This window comes from Emys orbicularis, chromosome 3, assembly GCF_028017835.1.
Source record: "Emys orbicularis isolate rEmyOrb1 chromosome 3, rEmyOrb1.hap1, whole genome shotgun sequence".
Taxonomy (NCBI): domain Eukaryota; kingdom Metazoa; phylum Chordata; order Testudines; family Emydidae; genus Emys; species Emys orbicularis.
Genome location: NC_088685.1, coordinates 150,669,489 through 150,685,391, shown reverse-complemented (window position 1 = coordinate 150,685,391; position 15,903 = coordinate 150,669,489). Strand labels below are relative to the sequence as shown.

The 15,903-nt window shown below is 50.9% G+C and overlaps 1 protein-coding gene across 2 annotated transcripts in view; it reads left to right on the top strand.

Annotated features, from left to right (window-relative positions):
• XPO5 (exportin 5) overlaps positions 1-15,903 on the top strand; it is a 37,604-nt gene that overhangs the window by 14,470 nt on the left and 7,231 nt on the right. For both annotated transcript variants that reach the window (XM_065400750.1, XM_065400749.1), the window contains 9 exons: positions 390-479; positions 2,271-2,470; positions 3,325-3,424; positions 4,441-4,622; positions 10,325-10,425; positions 12,560-12,656; positions 13,167-13,303; positions 14,189-14,286; positions 15,223-15,269. In XM_065400750.1, the coding sequence (XP_065256822.1) occupies positions 390-479; positions 2,271-2,470; positions 3,325-3,424; positions 4,441-4,622; positions 10,325-10,425; positions 12,560-12,656; positions 13,167-13,303; positions 14,189-14,286; positions 15,223-15,269 (1,052 nt within the window). The remainder of the gene's footprint in view (positions 1-389; positions 480-2,270; positions 2,471-3,324; positions 3,425-4,440; positions 4,623-10,324; positions 10,426-12,559; positions 12,657-13,166; positions 13,304-14,188; positions 14,287-15,222; positions 15,270-15,903) is intronic.

Here is a 15,903-nt window from a genome sequence, read left to right as displayed (position 1 = left end):
AGCTATTTGGGTATTTGTGCAGCAGACCTCTACTTGGGAGTGAATTTCACGCACTAGCCACCACGCATACCCTTCAGTGGTTGGCCAGTGTGTGGCTGTGGTTGGTGTTGGTATGGCTGCCACCCCTGGGTGCATGCTGGGAACCGTAACGCAGTAGATAAAAATCAGTTGCATTCTCATCCCAGGAGTTGAATTGGAGCCCAGAGGCTTGGGCTTGCAGTGACTCCTCTGGGAATTGGCTGTTAACTGGACTCTTGGAATGCACGAGTTGAAGTGTCAGTTTCCCCTGGTCTCCACAGCTCAGAAAATTACATTAATGGATTTGGCTAATGGGGAGGCCTTGGGTCTGTCTGGGTTTTGTAGCTTGACCCTGAATTTTGTTGGTCCAGGCCCCAAGAACTCGTGCAGTGAAGAATGTGAGAAGACATGCATGCTCCTCGATCATAAAGATGTGTCGGGACTACCCTCAGCTTGTCCTAGTATGTACATGCAATTCTGTTCCAGGGCGCCACTGTCCCATCTTCAGCTGCATTTCTGGGGATTGGGAACCTTCAGTTCCTCTGTGTCAATCCCTTTTTTTTTCCAGGGAGACTCTCCCTGTTTTTACTCGGATGTGACTGTAGAGCAGAGATATTTCTGCTGCACAGAAAGCCAAGCGGCTTATTCTCTTTCTCAACACTCGAGTGATACTGACTTTTTATTTGTTTTTAAATATATTGCAGTAGCACCTAGAGCAGTGGCGCTCAAACTTTTTTACTGGTGACCCCTTTTACATAGCAAGCCTCTGAGTGCGACCTCCCCCTTATAAATTAAAACACTTTTTTATATATTTAACACCATTATAAATACTGGAGGCAAAGCAGGGCTTGGGGTGGAGGCTGACAGCTCACGACCCCCCATGTAATAACCTCTTGACCCCTGGAGGGGTGCCAACCCCCAGTTTGAGAACCCCTGACCTAGAGGCCCTGATCAGGACCTGGAGCCTGTTGTGCTTGGCCCAGTACAGATATATAGCAAGGCACAGACCCTGCCCCACAATTTACAATCCAAGATGCTGATCAACATCTCTGAAGTGGGAGAAGGGAGTATTCAAGTCTATAACCATTTTATAGGCACATTTGTTATATTTTATGTATTGTAATATCAGTTGTCCCCTTAGTTGAAGCTATTAGCCTTGGCTGATCTCTTAGATTTTTGCATCAGAAGTGGGTCAGGAGAAGTGATGTCAAGGAGCCGGGAAGGATATTGGCTTTCTGGATTAGTCCAGGGGGAGTGGAAGAGAATATAAATACTGGTCGCTCTTTCTGCTTGATCCCACCAGGCCAGTCTCTTCTACTAGCTTTGCTAAATCAGCAAGCCCACAAACTGTTTGGGCTCTTGGCTCCAGCAGCACTGGTATTTGATTGCTAGGGTACCAGGGGAGCTGTAGTTAGAGGGACATTGTGTTGTCAACCTGTTTAAGGAAGGGAACTGTTGAGGCCTGAAGGATAATGGATGGCATTCTGCTCCTCTTGAGGATCCCTTCGGTTGCTGGAGGCGTAGCAGCTGTCACTCACTTTGTGGCTACAGATTAGTCTCCATGTTGTGGCAAAACACAAGCTGCTGCTTTGAAGGTGCTAATTGGGGTCATTTAGGATTCCAGCTTGTATTTCAGTACAGCTGCCAAGAAAGAGTGGGTTTGTCATCATCCATCCCAAAGGTAATGAATGCTCCTTGATGCTTGTACAAGCTTCTATGCTTGTTCCTTGACGCTTGACGTATGAGTAGAATAGGCAAGCGAAAACTGAACCACTGCAGTGAGGATAGACCATTAGCTTGGACAATCAGGTTTTCTTGGTTAGACTCTCAAGGGTGGGAGCGGAGAGATGTAAAGTCCTGAACTCTGATATTTGAGTGCCTAGAGACCAGCTGACTTCCTTGCCATCCATGAAGGACTAGAGCAATTTGGGGTTTAGACCACGCTGTGATGGTGCAGCTGGCTGAGGCAGCAGTGTCTACCCTGATCTCAAACATTATTTGCCATGGACAATGGAGATCATTGGAGTACCTAGTGGGAGGAAGGGAGATAGAGGAGCAGGGTAGAAACAAGTCTCTGCCAGGCTTAAGGAAGAGGCTGGAAAGATCAGGGCAAGGGAGATGAGTCCTTGAGAGGGACTGCATCTTGTGTGTGGGAATACAATACATACCAGTCTCTCTACCCCCCAAAAGTGAGTGCAGCAGACCCAGTCAGGTGGGTGAGTGACAATGTCCTGCTTGGGTCTTTGTTCCAGCCTAACTTTGAGATGCTGTATAACCATGTGAAGCAGCTGCTGTCCAATGAGCTGCTCCTGACGCAGATGGAGAAGTGCGCTCTCATGGAGGCCCTGGTCCTCATCAGCAACCAGTTCAAGGACTACCAGCGGCAGAAGGTTTTCCTGGAGGAGCTCATGTCTCCTGTTGCCAACCTGTGGCTCTCTGAAGAGATGCAGAGGTACAGGGTCCACATTAACCATTCCTGAGCTAGAGCTGAAGATGGTGCAGAGATTCTGGGGGCTAGCATGAGCCTACCTCTAGAGAATGTGTGCACCAGAGGAGCATCGCTTTGTGCCTCCTGTGTTTGCTAGCCACAAGCCCTCTGCACTCTTAAGAAATGTGTCCATGCTTTGAGTCCCTGCTAATAACCCAGGAGATGGAAAAGCTGCTTGGCGTGGAGTATATCTAAACAGCACATGCTGGGAAGGGGTACGGGGCCACAGCACTCTCCAAACCTCTGGCAAAAAGGGGAGTCCAAATACCCCCTTCGCTGACCTTCGGGAGAAGCCATGTGTGCAGAGCTGCTGTCCTCTGCCAACACCTGGGAAAGTTGCTACGCAGCAGCTCGAAGCAGAATTACTGAGCTTTGAAAGGTGCAAAAGGGCTTCTCTGGAATATTTCTTAACTGCATTGAAAGAGGTGCTGGGCTGCAGGTGGACTGTGCATGGGAATATTCGGAGAGGGGTTTGTTGGCTTGCTTCTGCAATTCTGGGCCAAGTCAGCAGAGCTCCATGCGGAGAAGCAGACTTCAGCTCAGCCTGTCCCACCAGCCTGGCCTGATCTCAGGTCACTTGGCATTGATGAGGCCTTGTGTACAGTGAGGGGGTCAGTTTCATTAAACTGAAAGGGGAAGCTAATCACAGTTGTTTAGGGCAGTCACCTTGAGTTCATCTTTAAGATGAATTGACTGACTGTGGTGAATAGGACTTTTGACTATCTGTGCTGGGACAGCATTTATCGCAGGTGCCAGACTCTGCTTAAACGTCCTCAGTGCTTTTGATAATCCCAGGCTTGCTTGTTTCTGCCCCTCAGAGTCCTATCCGATCCTGAAGCTTTCATCTCCTACGTGGGTGCTGACAACAAAATCGCTGATCCCGTCTTAGAAGATCCCAGTGGCCTGAACCGCTCCAGAGTGAGTATCCATTACCTGGGGAGGCTCAGTCTTTGGAGAGTGGCAAGTAATTCCTCTGCCTTCTACACGTGCTCACCTATTCTGCCTCTTGAATAGGGCCTTGTGCAAGACCTGTCCTAAACATGCGCCTTTTGTTGGACCCAGATCACTACGTCGTTCACGCTGCAGAATGGCGGATGGCTTCTGACTCTAGCTCAGTGGACATGGGTCACGTAAGAGAAGCAGGATCATGTGTCCCGTTCCCCCATCCCTGTGTGGTATATAGAATCCTGTAACCCTGCAAGGCAGGAGGCTTGCTGTATTCCTCATGCGGTAGTTCATAAGCCTTTGTGCCTGGCATAGCTCAGGCTCTTTTTGGAGCAGTCTGTTTTGTGGATGCAGTTGGGTTAAGGCTGGATGTTTTGGGTAATGTGGCGCAGTGAATTGCGATTCCCAAGTGAAGCATTCTGGAAAGCATGAGACAGGCTGCGTGGTGTGGAGTGTAACTCAAATACTCGCCAGGAACCGTGGTGTATGAGCTGCTAGCTGCAGGATGTCCTCGCTGGTAGTTGCTGTCTTCAGGGTTGTGGCAGATGTGGAAATGCCGATGGTAGGACTCTGCTTGTGACAGACGCTAATGCAGTTTTAGGCAGTTGCAGGAACGTGGAGTTTCTGGTCGGTCCATGATGTGTGCGGGGAGATGAGACAGTGATGACTTAAATGTTTCTTTTTAGAGGGTGCCCCACGTGGTCATTTGGACCCAGCGAGATCTTCTGCATTGACACTGTGTCCAGTAATAAGCTCCTGTGCTATTCCTGCATGTCAAGGGGTTATTGCAAACCCTGGAAGGTATCAGGATAGTGTGGGGGATCTTCTCATGGGCACGTTCCCCCGAGACAGCCTGCCCTCAGGGTTGGGCAAGTGGAGTGCCACCCGAGGAGAAGGGCCAGGGGGAGAGGGTTCTCTCTGGCCTTCTGTTGCTTTTGCTTGCGCCCTTGCTAAGAAGAGTTCTCTCCATGTCTTTTGTTTTGCTGTAGATAAGCTTTTGCGTGTACACCATTCTGGGAGTTGTGAAACGGGCTCGTTGGCCCACTACCCTGGAAGAGGCTAAGGCCGGAGGATTTGTGATCGGGTGCATGCCCAGCGGCAATCCGATCTACCGTAACCCCTGCACTGAGCAGGTCCTGAAACTTCTCGACAACTTGCTCGCTCTCATAAGGTGGGTCGAGTTGACGTGACACCGGTTATGCTGACTAAACAGTCTCTTGACGTGAACCTGCAATGTATGTTGTGTGCTCTGAGCGTGTTCTCCCATTGAAGCCAACGGGAGCACAGGCTTGGGCACCTGCACCAGTGCTGTTCCCGACTGTTCTCAGTGGGGAATGAGCCTGGGGAAAGTGAGCCTTCTTCACACTCACAGCCCTGGCCCATGAGATTCCATTGAAGCCAATGGGAGCTCAGGCTGGGGTTGCCTCCCCCACCTCCACTTCCGTCTGGAAATGTGTCCAACCTAAAGCTGCCTCCCTGACTAACCAAATATTTCTCAACTAACATCTCTGCTCTGCCTTCAGCCCCCACCAGGCCACCTCTCCAGTCACCACCAGAGCAGGGCCTGCTCTCCTGGCGTCCAGTGGGAGTTTGCTTTGGTCTCTCTTCAGTACTAAGTTGAGCTTCTTTGACCGCTGAGTGTGAATTCTGGCTGCCTGAAGCATGATCTGCCATTGAAACCAATGGGGGCTCACGCTAAGGCTCTTTCTGTGCCTTGCAGTGCCGCCTCTCGGTGTACCCGCTGGGAGTCTGCATCGTGTGTCTGCAGCTTGGCCAGGGTGGAGGTGAGACGAAGGTGGTTCAGGTTGGGGTGGGAGGAGGAGTTCTGAATTGTGCCGTTCCCTCACCTGGTGATACAGTGTTAGGAGAGTAACAGCTCTCTGAGCTACCCCTTGGTGGATTCTCGGTGACTGCCGACAGGGAGGCATTGCTGGGCTTGGGGCTGGCTCTCAGCCTCGCGCTGGCCAGTGATGTGTGTAGAGTATGAGGCAGTTCCCCCCCTTCTGGAGCTGGGTGGCGGTTGGCAGATGGGAATTGTGTTTAATCACCACATAGCTTTTCAGCACTCAGCTCTAGTGGGGGGAGGCCTATGTAGGGCACTGTCTAGCCAGGCTCTTAAAAAATGAGTCACTGCCCAAATCAGGACAGTGCTGCTGCCATTGTGAAGAGGGGGGTGGGGTAGGTGCATACAGTCTTGGCCCACTCAAGCAAATTCCTCTTTACAAGGCGTAGGCTGGGCACGTTAGCCCATTGTCAGTGTTGAGCTATCCAGTAGCTATTGATGCAGCAGGGATGAGATTTGCCCTTTACTCGTGAAGGTGGAAGATCCCATGGGTCAGTTCTTTGTGCAGGTTGTGAGCTCTCTGGGCAGAGACAGACTCGTGCAGAGTTTCCTGGGTGCTGAGCACTTTGTCATTGTTTGTTTATATGGCATCTCGTCTCTGAAATCCAGCAAACCAGTGTCCAAGTGAGCATTCCCACTCCTTGAGCAGGGTTGGTGGCCGAGGCTGAGTGAACTGTTTGCCTTTACAGTCATTGCACTGCCAGTACCAGGCTCGTACTTAATAAAGGCTTTAGGATACCTGTGTGACAAGCCTAGGAAACTAAATTCCACCCTTGTATGTCAGCAAACTCCCATTGTACTGGTTCTAAAGAAGCAGAAGCTCCAGTACTTGCACAGACTATGCTCTGTTGCTAGTGCTCCTTCTCCAGCGCTGTGGAAGTGGCTCCTATGCTGTTTCCTGGGGTGATGCACCAGTGTTACCATTTAGACTTTTCTGCCACATACTGATGGGACCACCGGTTTTAGGCATGTCTGAGAAGTAGATCACAGCGTGTTGCAGTGGCTTGCACTTGATCCTCAAAGGCCCCCTCCCTTTCCCGATGGAGTTCTCAGGGCTGGTGCTGCACCTGGAAGAATTGAATGGTTGAGATATTGAAAGTGACCAGCCTCCTGCCTTGCACCTTACTGCTGAGCACGGGAGGTGAGGTCCAACTTGGTATGGCTGCCCCAGCCTGCAGGATGCAGGGATTTCTCTGTGGTTGCTCTAGATTTGCAAAATTATATATAAGCAGCATTGGAGCTGCCAGGGAAGGGTAGAGCTTGTGTTGTGCTTCTCTCTGGAGTTGTTTCTGCTCTCCCAGTGTGTATTTCCCCTGCACTCGTCTCCTAGGGTACCTGTTAATGTGGACGGCATGAGGGGCTGTGAGGTCTGGAGAAGACTTGTGTGGGGAGGTACAGTGCAAGGGCAAAGCGTGGCTGCCTGGAGTGGCGATTGCAGGATTGGGACAATAGCTGCCTTATTGTTGGGATCGATCATTGCTCATAGTTGGCCTATTGGCACGGTGCTATCTGGGAGAAGCAGCCAGCTCCTGCATGGTTAATGTGCCACTGAGGAGAAAGGGCTTATGCTAGGGGTTGGGAACTCTTGCAGGATGCATTGGCTGACTTGAGAGCGACTGGATCAGTAGGAGGCAGCCACACAAATTCTCCTGAGCAGCTGAGTTGAACTGTAAGTAAAGAAGCCCCTTCGAAGCGGAACTGTTCTCCATTGTAAATGGTTGTTTACACTCCTCTCTGGGTGTCTTGCCTCGTCCTTTGTGCCATGTATGGGAGTAGAGGCTGTGAAAACACACAATAGTCACAAGGTCTGCGCTAAGGTAAGTAATATGTGGAATAGCTCCTCAGTCTTGGCTATGCCCTTAGGGAGATGGCCAGTGAGCTGATAGGCTAAATAGGTAACTCCTCTGAGGCAGTCCAAGTGCATGTTGAGGGTTATAGATAGTGTAATGTAACCTCAGCTGGCCAAGTTCTTTTGTGCCTGACCTAACTTGCCTTTCGCTGTTTTGGTGGTTGTGTGAATATTTGTTGAATGGGCTTGAAATTACTCCATTAATTACTTGTCGCTTGCAGCTTGTCTGCCAATTGTTTCCCTTGTCCTCTGGTATTTCAGTTTATCCATCTGCTTTTGGCTTCTGGTTAACTTTATTTCCTGCCTGGGTTTGAGCCTGAATAATGGTGCCCCCTGGCCTTGGACACGATCTCTGCCTTTGGAGAAAGGGGAGTTTCCTGAAGTCAGCAGCTGCACAGACTGACTCACCCAGCATCTTCTATACCTGGGATCTGTTCCTGTTGCATTAGAAACAGGCTTATCATGTGCCCTGCATAACCACAGGGCTCTTTCTGAATCCATCTTGACAAGATACTGCTTTTACACAGCATCAGTGTCCATGGTGGATCAGGTGTACAGATATATATAATATGCTCTGGGGAACTCCCTTTTTTCCAATATGGACTTCTGGGAGGCTCTGAAAGGCCCATCCTCTGGCCCAGAAGATTTAGTCTCAGCACAGGAGACACTGCCTGCCTGTTGAGCGGAGCTATAACTGTTTCTCTAAAAACACGGCCCCCATGCCCTGCCATATCCTTTCCCTGGGTCTTACCTGTATTATAAATATATCTATTGGGAATGCCATTTTCTGTTTTTTCTTCGGTGCTGAATTCCCCAAAGGCCTCTTTGCCCCCTCGATTATGCTCGTTGGTCACAAGTAGGGCTGAGAGTGTTGATCTTGCCGTACGCAGTGGCTGAATTCCACCATGCATGGTGGCTGTGCTTTCATGAGGAGCAGCAGATCAGCCCCTTGTGTAACCTCAGTTACTGCTGTAGCTTTGCTGAGCCATTAGCCAGGGGAGATTGACCTTTATATGACTGAGCATCTGCTCGTGCCTCTGCCTGTGATATAGCGGAGGTCAGACTAGATGATTTTGTGATCTCTTCTGACATTAAACTCAATGGCTCATGCAACTCTACTACCAATTTAAGAAAATGTTCTAAGATAGGACCCAAGACAGAGACCTGGAAGATGTGATCCTCTGATCCTCACAGGACTGTCCAGACAACCTCTTTGTTCAGAACATAATGTTCCAAACCCGCCCTGCTGCAGGACTAACCACCAGCTCCATAATCCTGAGTTTGGAATGCTGCAACGTGGCTTAGTCAGCCTCCAACCACGTCCCTTTGCTCCGGCTGTTATTAGCATGAAACAGGCTGGAGAGACACACAAGGTGACTGTTTAAAGATGATGAAGCTCCTTTGGCTGGTTGTGCCACGTGGCACTGCATAAGTGGTTCTGTGTAAGCCTCCGACAGGGGTACGTAGCGCTCTCTGAGCCTGTAAGGCAGCATTTCCCCATTTTTTTTGAAAGCTGAACGCTTGTCTATAGTTTGCAGCAAGCACTGGTGTAAATCTCACCCGCAGTAGTCTCCCACGCGCTAAATGTCTGTGCGACCTCTGCTGTTTAGCAGTAAAAGTTCTGTGGTGCACTTTGGTCTGTTCCCATTTCAAACTGGGCTAGATTAAAGCACACCAGGGAACTTTTAGTGCCTGCCAGGAGGGTCCACACGGGTAATTAGTGTGCAGTGGGCTACCGTGGGGTAGATTTACACCTCAGCTTGTCATGGACTAGCTGTTTTTGTAAATAAGCCCGACGTCCCCTTTCAGGGAAGTAAAACCAGTCATGGCCTCCTTTCTGCCCCACTGCGTGGTGTTAAAAGCCTACCCAAAATGAGTGGTCAATCAGAGTAGATTGTGAAGACCTTCATGTACTTCCTCTGCTCCTTTATATGCCTTGAACAGTGAAATAGTTAATAATGGTTACAACTAAAATACCCTCACTGGCATCTGTGTTAGCACTCATTGAGCTGAATGGGATAGTTCACACCTCCAGAGCTGTTTTTGTTTCAAGCTCTCTTCAAACTCAGGCAGAGATTGCTGCATCTTTTGTACTTGGGTCATCTCTTTGAAGGTTTTCTTCATGACTATAGCAGCTAGAGACTTATTTAAAAAAAAAAAAGAAAGCTGACACTCTGGAGAACAGTTGAGGCTTGTCTGTGCCCCCTGCCCCCAGCTAGTCCTTCACGCCCCCCAGGGGAGCGCACACCCCACTTTGGGAAACGCTGCTCTAGGGGGAGATACTGAGTTGCCCTTGATCACCTCTAGCAGCAGGTACAATGGCATTGCAGTTTTGGAGGAGGCTGTTGGGCCGTTTGGCTGCAGGATTTATGCTGTGTGCAGCTGTCGACGCCCAGAGTGGAGGTCTGAGGTCTCAAAGGAGAGAGGTAGGTGAGAGAGACACCCCCTGCTGAGACAAGCTCTGAGAATCATTACTTTGGCTAGTGAGGGACCCTTTTTGGCCTGGATGGCAAAGAACCACCCACCCTTGGCTGAATTGGGGTCCATCACAGAGAGCTGACAGTGAGTGGCCAAATCCTGGTTATGCAGAACTCTTCCCTGCCGGATGCATTGTCCAGGGGGCACATGTCTCTGCCACACTGCCACTTGTAACATGTATATTAGGCTGTTGTGCTCCCTAGAGTTCCTCCAGTGCCGCCTGCCACTCTGGGGACTGTGACCCATCCCTGAGGTGCAGCGTGTGTATTTCGGAGCTGGGACAGCCTCTCCCTCTGCTGGGCCGTTGGGTGCAGAAGATCTTGCTGGAAACAGAATTCATGTCTGTGGGGTTTTTAAATATATTCTCTGGCCTCGCTGGCCAAGCTAATGAGCTGTTGCCAGTGTCGACTGGAGAATTGTTGGGAGTCTTTGCTGCCAGTGCTGGAAAAGGGTGGGATGAACGGGAATGTGAGGGGGCAGCTGGGAACTCCTGGACAGGAGGTGGAGTCTCTCCATGTCACTGGGGGATGAGCTTCCCTGATATTTTCCCAGGTGGAGAAGGGGGATCCCATGCACAAGTGCTTGGTCTCACCTTCCTCATCCACAGAGGAGCTGTTGACGGGCTGAAGGTGGAGGATCCCACTGCAAAGCAGCAAAGGGGCTTGACTTGCATGATTATAAACTACTCTCCCTTCTCTTTCAGGACCCACAACAATCTCTACATGCCAGAGATGGTGGCTAAGCTGGGGGAAACATTTGCAAAGGCTTTAGATATGCTGGAAGTGGAGAAGAATGCCATCCTAGGTAAAGACAGCCAACTCCTCTTTATCTGAATCAACCCTCCTATCCAGTTCACTGGCAGGAAGTGGTAGCACAAACCCCCATCTCCCTATCTCGGCTGGGGGGGGGCATCACAGCTTCCTGGCAGTTCATTCCCAAAAGAGGGACTGAGCTACTCATGTGTGTCTGTCCGTAAGCTGCATTAATTTTTCCGTGTATACACATCTGGATCTGTGTGCTCCCATAACTAGATCATTGTTCCACAGTAACACTGCCTGCCATAGGAGCAGAAACTTGCTATCTGGGCATCCTCAGTAGAAGTCTGGCCCCTGCCAGTTGTCTCTAGTCATTATAAGTAGGGCTCTACCAAATTCACAGCCCTGAAAGACGTGTCATGGATGGTGAAATCTGGCCTTTTGTGTGCTTTTACTCTATTCTATACAGATTTCATGGGGGAGACCAGCGATTCTCAAATTGGGGGTCCTGACCCTAAAGGGAGTTGCAGGGAGATCACAAGGTTATTTTAGGGTATTGCCACTCTTACTTCTGCGCTGCCTTCAGAGCTGGGCGGCTGGAGAGCGGCAGCTGTTGTCTGGGTGCTCAGCTCTGAAGGAGGTGCTCCACCAGAAGTAAATAAGGGTGGCAGTACCATACCACGCCCCTTTACTTTTGCATTGCTGCCTTCAGAGCTGGGTGGCCGGAGAGTGGTGGCTGCCGACTGAGGGCCCAGCTCTGCACGCAGCAGCGCAGAAATAAGGGTGGCAATGCCGTACCGTGCCATCCTTACTTCTGTGCTGCTGGTGGCGACGGCTCTGCCTTCAGAGCCGGGCTCCCAGCCAGCAGCCACTGCTCTCCAACTGCCCAGCTCCGAAGGAGTGCCGCCACCAGCAGCAGTGCAGAAGTAAGGGTAACAGTAATGCAGCCCCCCCCTACAATAATCTTGCAACCCCCTCACCCCCCACCTTAACAACTCCTTTTTGGGTCAGGACCCCTACAATTACAATACCGTGAAATTTCAGATGTAAATATAACAGGAGTACTTGTGGCACCTTAGAGACTAACAAATTTATTAGAGCATAAGCTTTCGTGGGCTACAACCCACTTCTTCGGATGCATATGCATCCGAAGAAGTGGGTTGTAGCCCACGAAAGCTTATGCTCTAATAAATTTGTTAGTCTCTAAGGTGCCACAAGTACTCCTGTTATTTTTGCGGATACAGACTAACACGGCTGCTACTCTGAAACCGTTCAGATGTAAATAGTAAATCTCATGATTTCAGCTATCTTTAAAATCCTATGACCGTGAAATTGACCAAAATGGACCATGAATTTGGTAGGGCCCTAATTATAAGTAGGTTTTCAGAACCTCATCCAATAGATTTGGGATGCATCAGGCATGTGAATAAATGAAGTGTTCTGTGTAACCAGGGAAGGATGGTCTTGGGGTTAAGGCACTGGCTGGAACTTGGGAGATCAGGGTTCAATTTCTGATTCTCTCACAAACTCACTGTGACCTCATCAGGTCACTTCATCTTCCTGTGCCTCTGCTCCCCATCTGTAAAACAGGGATAAGCCTTCCTCTCTTTAGGTTGAAAGCTCTTCAGGCAGGGACTGTCTCTTCCTATGTGTTACAGGACTTAGGCTACTGGGGCCCTGCTGGGACTCTAGAGGCTACCATGGTGCTAACAACTTGCACCCGGTGAGTCTGACCAGCCCCCAGGACAGCAGGTGACTATTAAAGAGCCCACGGGGGCTGTTGGAAGAGGGGTTGCAGAACTGGCAGGTTCTCTTCTGGCCTACTTTGAAAGGCTGGCCCTGTCAGCCTATCTGGAGCAGTGAAGAGGGGCTAACGGAGCTGTTGGAAGTTGCACACGCTTTTGCTGCATGTCCCTAAGCTGAGAGAGCTGCCACGTGCATATAGTGGGTACGTCCAGGTCAGCAGTTGTCCAGATGTGGGGGTTCTGTTGGGTGTGTGGTTTTGGTGCTGTAAATGGGCTGGCTGGCTCCTAGCCTCACTGCTTGGTTCCACGTGATCCTGCTGAGCACCTCCCTCGGTGCTCTCCCAGCAGCCAGGCCTGGCTGAATTGGGGCTGCTGTGAAGGTGCTGTAGGATGGTTTGAGGTCTGTGGTTGATGTATTCGATTTCTCTTTCCCCTCAGGCCTCCCTCAGCCTCTCCTGGAGCTTTATGACTCTCCTGTTTACAAAACCATCTTAGAAAGGATGCAGGGCTTCTTCTGTACCCTCTATGACAATTGGTAAGATCTCCCTCACACAGTCACTGATCAGCTGTAACCTGGAGTGGACCATCTTGGGGAGGGGGGATGGCATTCTGACACAGCTTTCCATGTGTGTGTACTATGGTTTTTCTAATATCCAAGTGACCATGAGCAGTGATGAACTACGCAGAGCTCCCGTAACCCACCAACCATACCTGGAGTGCAACTGCCAGATTAGCAACACAGGCCGGTGGGTCTCCTGATAACTCTTCCACTGTCAGCTTGTAATACCCTGACCTAGTTTACTGCTTGTGTCCTATTTCAGGGTTAGTAACATCAGCACTTGGAAATGCTTGTGCTTAGATACTTCAGGGATGGTCCCTCTGCACATTCCTGAGAGAGGGATCCCATAGTGAAACTTCCTATGGGCTTTACGTTGCCACAAGGCGAACACATCTCCAGAGTGGAGCCCATCCAGCCTTTGCTACCATGAGAGGCATCGCATCTGTTGTGCAGCTTAGCTCACTTATACCTGGCTTTTCATTGTAGTTTCCACATCCTGGGTAATGCCGGCCCATCAATGCAGCAAGACTTCTACACTGTTGACAACCTCGCCAGCCAGTTTCTCAACTCAGCCTTCGTTAACCTCAACAATATTCCCGACTACAGGCTGCGCCCCATGCTTCGTATCCTTTGGCTGTGGCCTGAAGCCAGCCCAGGAACCACTACAGACTGTGGTAGAAGGCTCCCTTTCCAAAACTGCTCTGGCTTCACAGTCACTCCTCCTCCTCTTCAAGACTGAGCCAGTGGAGGGAGTAGGGAAGATAGATCAAATTAAGTAAATCCTGCCTCTGCCCCTTTACATTGCGGCTAGGACTGTCCCGCTCTGTTTAGTGGAGTGTGAACAGGTGCACATGGACAGGCACTGCAAGGAGTGAGGTCAGCACAGATTACATGTGCAAAGAAGTTGCACTACCCTGGGCAGATGCAAGAAGGAGGGCCTCTCTGCCAACAAGTCCAACCTACAACAACCTTTGGGGGCTAGATTTCTCAGGAGGTTGGAAACAGGTTAATCTGGTGACTGGTTCCGACTGACGACTGCAATGAGCTGTGGTGCTCGATTCAGTTCCCAGGGCACAGCTGTCCACATCGCAAAACTACCACACACGTGGTACTAATTGTCCCCCTTCTGGGCAGTCTCAGTTGAACGGCCTTCACACACTAAAAGTGGGGCCTCCAAGACCCAGGTCAGGACTGCTGGGAAGGTGGGCTTAAGAAGCCTGCTGCGCCGCTCTCTTTGCAGTTCCTGCTCTGACTTCAAATGCTGGTACTGTCCCAAGCACTAACATTGCTCTGATGTTATGTCTCTGGTGTGAATGATTCATTGGTTGTTGTCAGTCTGTTTCAGCTAAGAAGCAGAATGCATGGGGCTCTTCCATGTAAGTGATGGAGCACTGCATGCTGGGACCTGCAGTCTCCATGCTGTATGGTTGTCAGCTGTATTGGTGCACTGCAGCCCGCCCTGGCATGACACTTGTGTGCTGCATAACTTCCTTAACCAGCCCATGCAGGTGTGTTTGTGAAGCCCTTGGTTCTCTCCTGCCCCTCGGAGCACTACGAAACCCTTCTCTGTCCCATGCTCGGCCCGCTCTTCACCTATCTACACGTGGTAAGAAACAGCTTTTTCAGTGTCACTTGGTGCAGCTGGCTACTGGGAAGGCTCAGGGCTCCTGTGTCAGAGTGGAGACGTCCCTCCAGCTCACCCTTAGCAGGGCTCCAAAGCCCAATTACACCGGGAGCAGAGCCTAGAAATTTGACTTTGGCCACTTCAGTGCGTGGAGTCTGGAATCCAGACATCGTCTTGCCCAGTTGCACCCGCCGTGCTGGTGTGTTAGAGTTCCTGGCTGTGAATTTCCAGGCTTGGGGATGTGAGCCCGCTCTCTTCCCCCCCCCCCCCCCCCCCCCCCCCCCGTGGTCTTCAGTCATTTGAATCTCTGTAGGCTTAGGTCCTTGGCAATGCTGGGTCTGCACTCCCTTCTTCTCCCTTTCCTGGTGGGTAGATCTGTAATTCCTAGAGCCAGCACAGCTACACCAGCTTTCCAGCCATCACTAGGCCTGTGGTTCCCAAACAATGGGTTTTGCCCCAAGTGGGGTTGCTCCATCAGCAGATGGGGTTTGGGTAATCCCGAGTGTGCTACAGAATGGCGTCCTCTGAGCAAAAATGGCATCCTCCGCACAGCGTGCCCTCACATGTGCACTCCATGCAAGATCTTGCTGTGCGGAGGACGCCATTTGAAAATGGCGTCCTCCATGCTGCCTGGGGTTGCGGGAAGCAATACATCTGCAAATGGGTTCATGCAGGGAAAAAGACTGGGAACCACTGCAGTAGGAGTTTTTCCTGGGCTCCTGCCCTGTTCTGGGGGGGCTTTGAGAGAGGTATATTTAAAGTTCCTTTGAGTCAGACCAGGTTCCTCACAGAGCCATGTCTGGTGGCCAGGGTCCTGCCCTGTTGGCTCTGTGGTCTGGTGAATGGTGTCCAGATCTCTGTACAGTGTTTCTAGGATGGCTCCTTGAGGTTATTAAATCCTGTCTGGTGTTTTTGCAGAGACTGTCCCAGAAATGGCAGGTCATCAGCCAGCGGAGCATACTTTGGTAAGGGACGTGGACTGAAGGGTGGGAACCATGTCCCCATGTCCCCAAAGTCATGAAGGGTGGGAACCACAGCGTGGGACTCTCATCTGGCCTTTTGCCTCCAGCTGGCAGCACTGGGGAAGGGAGTAACCCTCCAATAGCAATATCTATGAGCTCCAGAGAGTCGTGTCCAGCCCTCCTGATTGGGATGGGAGCACAGGAGACCACCACCCCGGCCCCACAGAAAGGGAATCAAAATGGAGGTGGTGCTGCTGGGCCTTGAGCTGGAGTCTGCAGCTCCTTGGACTTGTAGTCTGTGGGGAGGGTGAGCTGTTGAGCAGCTGCCTGTGGAGTGACTGTTCCCTCCAAGCCTGCGGAGCTATGAGGGAAGATACCCTGAAAAGGGAGACACCACCCCTCTTGATGCTTCTCTGTGACGCTGTCTCCAGTGGAGCTGAGCTTCTGCTCAGCTCCACAGTCTCTCTCCTGTCCTCACTGGGGGAGTGAAGGTCTCGGTTAGTCTTTGGTCATGAGAGAAGTTTCTGCCCTCCACTCTTCTGTTAATCTGGGCTATGATCCAGGCCAGAAGCCTGGCCAGCTGAGTCGTTCGCTCCATGCATGGGGGTAAAGCTAGCATACTAAGATGCTGCCTCCT